The sequence below is a fragment of the Pinus tabuliformis genome, chromosome 6, assembly GCF_031772625.1.
Source record: "Pinus tabuliformis cultivar Carrire ecotype Pingquan chromosome 6, CPIR1, whole genome shotgun sequence".
NCBI lineage: Eukaryota > Viridiplantae > Streptophyta > Pinopsida > Pinales > Pinaceae > Pinus > Pinus tabuliformis.
The window spans coordinates 1,242,213,962-1,242,223,719 of record NC_142292.1 but is presented as its reverse complement, the minus strand read 5'-3'; the positions used below and the strand labels follow the sequence as shown (position 1 = coordinate 1,242,223,719).

The 9,758-nt window shown below is 38.8% G+C and overlaps 1 protein-coding gene and 1 long non-coding RNA gene across 5 annotated transcripts; one reads left to right on the top strand and one right to left on the bottom strand.

The window, feature by feature from the left end:
* Nucleotides 1-2,780: 2,780 nt before the first annotated feature.
* On the bottom strand, nucleotides 2,781-4,426 carry LOC149263182 (uncharacterized). 4 transcript variants are annotated; one of them, XR_016249636.1, is made up of 4 exons: nucleotides 4,075-4,387; nucleotides 3,618-3,687; nucleotides 3,170-3,255; nucleotides 2,781-3,049 (listed from the first exon to the last, which is right to left on the bottom strand). It is a non-coding gene; the product is annotated as an uncharacterized LOC149263182 (long non-coding RNA). The 4 variants fall into 4 exon arrangements; XR_016249637.1 differs by having other exon boundaries at nucleotides 3,170-3,243; nucleotides 4,075-4,383; XR_016249638.1 differs by having other exon boundaries at nucleotides 2,781-3,729; nucleotides 4,075-4,426.
* A 2,274-nt stretch (nucleotides 4,427-6,700) lies between these two features.
* LOC149263181 (putative nucleoredoxin 1) lies at nucleotides 6,701-8,485 on the top strand. The gene is made up of 2 exons (XM_089387313.1): nucleotides 6,701-7,678; nucleotides 7,764-8,485. Exons 1-2 carry the CDS (start codon nucleotides 7,586-7,588, stop codon nucleotides 8,211-8,213), a joined length of 543 nt encoding a protein of 180 aa, XP_089243439.1. The 5' UTR covers nucleotides 6,701-7,585; the 3' UTR covers nucleotides 8,214-8,485.
* Nucleotides 8,486-9,758: the final 1,273 nt, after the last annotated feature.

The window sequence follows — 9,758 nt, the reverse complement described above, 5'->3', positions numbered from 1 at the left end:
CATATTTCTTTCTCAAAAGAAATACATTGGAGATTTGTTAAACAGATTTGGCATGATAGAGTGCAATCCTCTTTCTACTCCAATGGAACAAAACTTAAAGCTCACATCTATTGAAGGAAAGGAATTTGAGGATGCAACAAAGTATAGACAGCTTGTAGGAAGTCTCATCTACCTCACTACTACCAGACCAGACATTTCATTTATTGTTGGAATCCTCTCCAGGTTCATGCAAAAGCCTTGTGAGGGACATTGGTCTGCTGCAAAAAGAGTTCTAAGGTACTTTAAGGGAACTCAAGACCTTGGAATCAAGTATACACAGGTGGACGACTTCAGCTTGATTGGATACTCTGATTCAGACTTCGATGGAGACAAAGAAACTAGGGTATCTACTTCAGGATATGCTATGAGTCTTGGATCAGGAACTGTCTCCTGGAGATCACGCAAACAATCAGTTCCAACAGATTCCACAACAGAAGCAGAATACGTGGCAGCAGCTGAAGCAACGAAAGAAATTGTGTGGCTCAGGAAAATTCTTGAAGATTTGCAGGTAAAACAAGTACAATCAACTCCACTCATGATTGATAACACCTCTGCAATAAAGTTGGCCAAGAATCCAAAGTTCCATGGTCGAACAAAGCATATCAATACTAAATATCATCTGATTCAACATCATGTTGAGGCCAAAACAATCCATCTCCGTCATTGTTCCACAAATGAGCAAATTGCAGACATCTTCACCAAAGCACTTGGAAAGGAAAAGCTTGAACGATTCAGAATGATGCTTGAACTCACCAACATCCCTTCATATTAAGGGGGGAATGTTGACACCTAATTTTCATGATTGGGGGAATTTGTAAATAAATAAATCAGGAATGTGAACAATCATCGGGAGATGAACTGAACAATTACTCCTAATGTATATAACAATAATCTACCTATGGAATAATCAGACGAATCAGTTTTTTCTGCCTTTGGAGAGTCACTGCCTGGCCTGACAAAGCTACAATTCGCTGAAAGAGATAAAAGCTGCAAGTTAATGATAGAAAGTGCTCCGCTATTTATTAATAGCCCAAATGATTATATTATTAATGATGATGGAAAAAAAATGTCAATAATTTCCCTTAAAGGCAAGATGTTTTATTTGAGAGTGGGGAAGTGGAGGTCATTAATGAGCTAGTAAATGAGGTGGAAGTAGTTACCAACTACTAATTGTTTTGGCAGAGGGGTTTGTTTTTGTCTTTTGTTGGCTCAGAATTCATGTAGTGTAGAACTGGGTGAAAGGAAAAAAAAACAAGACAAGAAAAATAAATAGGACTTGCAAACCTGAAAGCTGGGGGGACTCTTTACTAAAAGAAGTCGTGGTTGGGTGAGAGCTCGGGGGGACTCTTTACTAAATGAGGTGGAAGTAGTTACCAACTACTAATTGTTTTGGTAGAGGGGTTTGTTTTTGTCTTTTGTTGGCTAAGAATTCATGTAGTGTAGAACTGGGTGAAAGGAAAAAAAACAAGACAGGAAAAATAAATAGGACTTGCAAACCTGAGAGCTGGGGGGACTCTTTACTAAAAGAAGTCGTGGTTGGGTGAGAGTTGGGGGGACTCTTTACTAAAGAAGTCATGATTGGGTTAAGTCCAGTAGCTCCAAACTTAATAAGAAGTTGTGGTTGGGTTAAGTCAAGTAGCTCCAAACTTAATTTCCAGTTCACTATTTTTCAAGTTGGTATTCTAAATATCTTAATATGTGATCATTTTATGAATGGAAGTTGTAATATGTTTTATATTTAAACTATGTTTAATGAAAAAAAAAAAAGAGTTGAATTTGTTTTCTTAGAATAATTGCATTAATTTTATATACATTTTAAATGTTCAACAAAGAAAAATTATGAGGTAGTTGTTAGAACAAAAACTAAAATTTTGTCTAATTACTTAAAAGACTTGCTCTTTGTTATATATATAGTGAATGAATACTTTATAGAATTCAAAAATGTGAGTATGATAAATAGACATTAATGATACGTTGATAATCAACCATGGTTAGCCTAGATTATTTTACTTTCTTTTATATGTATGTCAGTTATATAATTATATAACCTTCAAAAACAAAGACAAAAAAAATAGTTCATAGTCTTGTATTCATGTAAGAGAATAGTCTGAATGACATTATGAATATAAAAGTATTAAAATCAAAAAATTATTTCTGAGATATTCTAATGACAAATTTAGCTATGTTCTGGGGAATTGTATTGTACAAGTAATGTACAAGAGGTCAAAAGGAACTGAAAATTTTATTAATAAACAAGGAACAAGGGAAATTAATCCTTAAAAGTATAATTATAGGATAAAGAATCCTTACAATGGGTAGAAAAACAGTCTTGAGTTAACTTCTGGAAAAGATAGACGAAATATATATACATTAAACATTTCACAACCATGACTAGAAGAATATGTAAGCATACAATATAAAGAAAAGAGGCATAAGAATGTATGAGGAAAACATAGAGTCACTAAATTAAAATATCAGCACATAACATGTTCATTGACAATAAATACACTGCTAAGATTGCAGTATTGGTCACTTCTGGAAAAGATAGACAAAATTTATATACATTAAACATTTCACAACCATGACTAGAAGAATATGTAAGCATACAATAGAAAGAAAAGAGGCATAAGAACGTATGAGGAAAACATATAGAGTCATTAAATTAAAATATCAGCACATAACATGTTCATTAACAATGAATACACTGCTAAGATTGCAGTATTGGTCAGGAACAACCATAATAAAAAAATATGCAAATTATAAATGTTCAATGTTTTGGGTCAAGGTTTCCCTTAACAAAATTACATGCATGCATAAATCCTGTAAAACCAAAACTTCATAATAGGAAGTAATTCGGAAAAATATTCTATGAGCCAAATATTAAAAGACAGGAACATTGGCATCTTGTCCTTGACCAAAGAGTTAGGCACAAGCAAAGTGACACCTAGAAGTTGGTGAACATCTGATCTAGACGAAGGAAGTCATGACTTTCTTATGCATTGGAAAAACTCTGAATCATCTTGTCAAAGGAAAAAGCTTCAAAAAATCCTTGAGGGTTTTATTTACTTGCAAGTATTTAAGGAGAAATACTTAGAATCTGGTAGGAAAACCATAATTAGAAATCGGATACTGAAAAATAAGCAGAATACTGAGTATCCGAAATTATCTGGAGGAGTAAACATTCCTGGATACCCCATCTTAACCCTGGAATGAAACCTTCATTTTATGGTAAAACAAAATTGCAGAAGAAGGAATTTATAACTATCATAAAAATAAAACCTTGAAAGGAGATAAATGATCAAGGTAAAAAGAAAAAATATGAACATTCTTGTAGGGTTAAAAACCATAAGGAAAAAATAAAGTAATGCATAAGACATACGCCAAACAAAGGATTCTACGATCATTCTAAGGTAAAGACATGAACAACCAAGACAACAATTTGGTGCCAGTCGAACTTATAACTAAATAAAAACCCATGGAGGGTTAGGGTTATCATTTTAGAAACCACATTTACGACGTTACTAGAACAATAGAGAACAAAACGTAAAAGGAAGCATTTAAAAGCTTAAGTAAATTACCTGTGGAGAGAAAGAACCATTTTCCAAAAGAATTGGAATCTTGATGAACAAATTCCGTCAGAGACAAAAACTGGAGTCAGTTATGGAAACAGTCATGAAGGTCATTAATACCCTATATTGAATTGTTAAGGTTAAATCTCTGGTAATTAAATCCGTGATAGAAAAACAATAGATAACCCAGTATTAGAATTTGAAGTTACTGGTAAGAGTATGAATGCGTAACAAGAATTTCATTTCTAATGATAATTAAACCAATAAACCCTCGGCAAAGTAATTTTGGCCATAAATCCATAGGCAAGAAAGAAAAGGAGCTCAGAACCAGGGTAGAAACCCTCTCGTTAAACATGGAAAACTTTGTAGAATTAAAAGGCTAAGTTAGCATGAGAAAGTTCTGAAATGAAGGTATAGAAAGAAACAACAAATATGACTAAATTTCTCTAAAATAAAATAAATATACCTTTGTTTGGTTTCCAAAACCAGTTGATGTGTTCATCATAACGATTTCCGCTTTACAGATTGTTAGAGGGAGATTAGTGGAAACCATAATCCTCTCCTCCATTGTCAAATGTGCAGTAAGGGTAGAAACATTAAGTAAATTCAGTTGAAGAGCAAGCACAACTCTGTCCAAAGACTAACAACTGAATGATAAAACAAGAGGCGCAATGGATATTCATTGCAATCAAACAAAACCCTAAATCATATCAGCGATCGATCAAACAACACTCCATTGTAGCCGTTGAGATTAGGGTACATGCATATCGACATGAGTCCACGTGAAGGCAAGTGGTATTCACCATTGTGGCCTATTGTTAAAGTTCCACGTTTACAAGCGGGACCACAAGCATTTGAAAATGTGTGTCATCACGTTAATCGTAAAGCTTAATAGACATCAACTTAATTTGTAGTGGGTCAAAGTCTTATTAGTCCCTGGCAATGGGCAGGGACTATAGTAATCGAACAGCTTCGAGTTAGTATTAGTTTGCAGTTTTAATGCGGTGTTATTCGGCGATTATTATAAAGTTTCCAAACGTGCTGTGCGGGGATGTGCCGAGATAACCAAAGTTTTATTTGGAGCTGAGGCTTTGCCATCTTATTTGGCCTCTTCCCGAGGCGGAAGAGGCTCGAGCATAGCCTAATTGCATTTTACGCCCTGTTCATTATCGTTGACCGTCAACGGTCTCATGTTAATGTTAACATTAATTTGTATTTGCAGGGTATGCTAAGGTTTGATGTTAACGGGTGTTTTGTTTGCAGGGTATGCTAAGGTTTGATGTTAACAGGTGTTGTGCAGCAGGTGCTGCAGGTGTCCGTGCATGGCGGGAGGTGTCATGAACCACCGCCTATGTTCTTGCCTACTGTGCCTCTGTACCCAGCTTTGTTCTTGCTATGGTTTTCTCATCTTTGGTGCTGGGTCGACAGAGCGAATTGCTTCATTCACTGAACGACCGATGGTTTTCTCATCTTTGGTGCTGCATCGACAAAGCGAACTTGGTGCTGGATCGAACTGGATCCGTCAATTCTTTGAAAATATTTGCCGTTGTTGAAAAAACAGCAATCCAGTCCCGAATATTTGCAGCTGTTGAAAAAACAGCTCCACAGTTCGAATCCAGTCCCGCTAACGAATAGGTCAATTCTTAGAAAATATTTGCAGCTGTCGAAAAATATTCGCTGGATCCACAGTTCGAATCCAGTCCCTTTAACGAATAAGTCAATAGATCGAACAAGGCTAGAAGCTAGGTCGCCGCCCTGGAGCAAAGTGGTTTATGATTTCGTCTCAGAGGCATTCAGCTCATTTGGTAGATCAAAGTCCATGGCCTCGGGGGAATTCGCCCCCCCCCCTGTTGTAATCCTTGGCCACGTACAGAAGCTGCAGCCATGAGAGGATGTGGTAGAAGTAATACTTCATCTTGTAATTCTCCGGCAGACACATCAGATTGCATGTCTGCATTGCCAGCAGGTCATCTATAGTGGCTTGACGAATGCAAACCATGGCTGCAAACCACGGTGGGTATTAGTGTTCTCTGTTAGATACTTCTTCTCCTGGTTTTTTTATTCTGTGAAGATGGAACACATCTCAATCATCTGTGTCAAATTTGCACTAAAAACATTCTGTGACTATTGATTGTATTTCTTACATCAGGCAATTTACAGGCTTCTAACAACCAAAATCCAAGCAAACAAACGAAAAAAAAATTCTCGACTTTGCCTCAATCTACGAAGCTAACGCAAATGGCATAAATTACGTCAAGCTTCTTACCTTTAATTTTGCTTGCTCCCTCCGATTATCCTAGGATAACTGCCACTGAGGGATCAGACTTCCGCTTTGCAGGATAGGGTTTCACGAAGACGAACCTGCTTAACCAAAAGGAATGGATCATTTTCTAAATGAAATTTACACATCATGTTCAATTAATATTTGCTTTACTTGATATTAGCATCGCCTGGGGTTTTTGGGCAGCCTCAGTTCTGCTACTTGTATCTACTGTAGCCCCAGGTTTCCGGTCAGCCTCGCTTTTGCTTGTAGTATCTGCAGGCTTCTGGGCAACCTCCATTGCCCATTTTGCTTGTAGCATCTCCCGCAGCCCCAGGCTTCTGTTCAGTCTCTCTTCTGTTTGTAACATCTGCTACAATCGTGAGCTTCTTCTGGTCAGCCTCGATTTTGCTCGTCGTATCTCCCATAGCCCGAGGCTTCTGGGCAGACTCAACTTTGCTTGTAGTGTCTCCGGCAGCCCCGGGCTTCTGGTCAGCCTCGGTTTTGTTCGTCGTATCTCTCACAAGTCCAGGATTCAGGGCAGCCTCCATTTTGCTTGTAGTATCTCCCGCAACCCCAGGCTTCTTCTCAGCCTCACTTTTGGTAGTGGTATCTGCCACAGCCCCGGTCCTCTTGTCAACCTCGGTTTTATCCATACAACTCCAGCATTCAAGTCGGAAGTAGCAGTGCTTACGAGTGAGGATGCCCAGTCTCGGAACTGAGATTATGAATCTGAGCCTGCTTCATCAACTGCCTTTTCTTTTGCTTTTGTAGAAGACTGGCAAAATGGTTGACCCCGACTTAGGCAAAATACATAAGCAAGGTTTGGTAGCATTCGGTAGCATGGTCTGGTTCTCTTTGTCACCTCTACTAGAGACGAGCGAATGACTGGTTCCTGGGATTCTGAAAACAAGACGAATGAATAGTTCCGATCCTTGTATAACAGGATAACTCACAAGGGTGATCAGGTACCGACCTGCAAGCACATTCATGCCGTTCAAGGAAGCTCGGAGAAAAGTACCGCCCTCATCAGTTTTTTCATTATTTTCAAGTTCCACAATACCAATAGCATGGTCTCCCCAGTACTCATTTTCTTCATATTCTTCTTGAGGTTGTCTCTTCCTTTGAATGAGCAGGGGTTCCTTTAAACCTGTGTTTGAATTCTCCATCCCATTCGCTTCAAGCAAGTGTTCGAATGGGCTGGGAGTGTTGGCAGCTGGATGAGACAAACCTAGAAGGCCATGAAATTGAAACTGGTGCACGTGCAGTGGACAGTTGGATTATCCTTCTGCCTCCTGTATTGACATATGACCATGATACAATGTTAAGTGGCATGGTTTAGTCCCTCCATGCTATCCCACGGAGAAGGAGGTGAGCCATGTGGCCCTCATGGGGCCCACATGGACGTGTTTTAATTTTTAGTTTTCCAAGAGCTTCGTTTCCTTTTAATGCTAAATTACATCACTAATATACCCTCTTTGGTCATTTCAGGTTATACTTCTTTTACTCGTGTACAACTACCTGGTCAGGGTTAGCTATCGCTGCTTTTCGGTGCAACTAAATATATCTACGTCATGTTTTGGTCTCTGTCTCATTTGTTTAAACTAATCTTCACTTGTCTGTTCTCCTGTGTCTATAAATTCTCTTTCTTAGCCCTCAGAGATTGCAGTGGAAGAAAGTTGGCTCGGAACCGAGAGAGAGATTGTGTTAGCTTGCTATGGCTGTGCAAAAGGAAACAACCAATGACAGTTTGAGCTCTTTGCTTTGCAACGGGGAACGTGATTTCCTGATCAGAAATAATGGAGACAAGGTACGATTGTTATACTTATAGTCTCTGTTATCATTTATTTTGCTGCAACATTGCATTTTTGTATTGAATCCAATGTAATCTACAGGTGAAAGTTGGAGAACTGGAAGGGAAACAAGTGGGTCTGTACTTTTCTGCCCATTGGTGTCCTCCATGCAAGGCTTTCACCCCCGTTTTGTCTGAAATCTATAAAAAGTTATTGGAGAAGGGGGACTTCGAGATTCTCTTCGTTTCTGCGGATTTTGATGAGAAGTCATTCGAGGAATACCACGACACCATGCCATGGCTTGCCCTGCCATTCTCAGATGGTAATACAAGGAAGAAGCTTAATGAGGCCTTCCAGGTTGATGGCATTCCGTGCCTTGTTTTTCTGGACAGAGAGGGCAGAGTTATAACGACTGAAGGTGTGGAGATCATTGAAGAATATGGGGTTGAGGGATATCCATTCACCGCAGAGAGATTTGATGAGCTGAGGGCGAAAGAGGAAGCCTTAAGGGCTACACAGACTGTAGAGTCTCTTCTGGTGTCTGATGAATGAGATTTTGTCCTTGCCCATGGAGGAAGAAAGGTGGGTGTTTTCCCTTTTTGGCTTGTGTTTTTCTCTGCCAGCAAGTCTGGATTTGGGTTCTTTATGAGAATGTAGGTATGATTCATGAAAGCATGTATTGAATTGGGCTATTGAACTTGAAAATCTAGAAATAAATTATGTATTCATTAAGTCTATTGAATACATGTATTGAATTGGGCGATTGAGTTTCATTGGCTCCTGTAAGGGTTTAGGAAAAATAGATGCACAGATTTTATTTCATGATGGCCTTATTGTCACATCTCTCAGGGTATGAATTTGGGTTGTTTTCACGGTGGATTCTTGTTATTAACTATTAAACCACAAGTAGACATGGACTCTAGTAAAAACTCGGTACTCTTGTGGGTGATGCTAATCATTTTTTCATGTTTTGATTCTTGAAACGGGTCCCGATAGCTGAGCTTGTGGAGAAGACAATTGCTTTGTATTTCTCTGCCCATTGGTGCCCACCTTGCCAAGCCTTCACACCAAAGCTTGTAAAGGTATACAACGAACTCAAGGAAAGAGGAAAAGACTTTGAGATTGTTTTCATCTCTAGTGACAGGGATGAAGAGGCTTTTGAAGATTACTACAAAAGCATGCCATGGTTAGCTCTTCCATTTGGAGATAAAACTAAGAGGGATCTCATGCGGCTTCTCCGTGTTATAGGCATTCCATCGTTGATTGTGGTGGGACCAGATGGAAAAATTGTCGGACTGCTACTTATATCTGCCTTTCCCTGTATATATAGGTCATGTCTATTTTCCTCTTTGTAGCTCAAACGACATAGGTAATAAATAGTGATATGTAACTAGTTCAAATCCCATAGTAGTAAGATGAGCTATCCGTATGTCTGCATCTAAGTGCACTATTCTTTGTACTTCCCTCAGTCAGCATGCTAACAGCACTCAATGCACGGATATTCTTGTTGTTACATTCATTCTGCTTGGCATTTTTGCAATTCTTGGTTTGGATGTCCACTTCCTGGGTTAGAGTGACCAGAAGGGAGTCATCAAACAAAGAACAGTTGTCATTTATGCTAGACTCGCCAACTGATTCTTCAATAATAGCAGGTCCAAAGTCTGCTTCCTCTTCTTTATGTTCCTGTTGATTGCTAACTGTTTCCTTGTCTGATATCCCAGCAATAGTATCATCCCTAACTTTTGTACACACCTTTTTATTTCCACTATATTCACCTGGTGAGTGACCAGTGCTACTCTCCTGACCATTGCTACTCTCCTCTTCATCAGAACTCAACAGAGCATCTAAATCAGCAGTGTTTTCATGTAGCTGAGGAGAATCTCCAGAGTTTCCTTTGCTTAATACACCACAGCTCACACGAATTGCCTATTTTCCTTTGTTCCCTATGATTCCCGTAGGTCATTCACCAAATACACACCTAATATAGGAAGAATTGGCATATCAATGGGTATACTACTTCCTTATTTCCATAATAGTATTGATAATATTAGCTTGTACATGATGGCCGACTGCTTGTATTACTCTTATTAAGTAGAT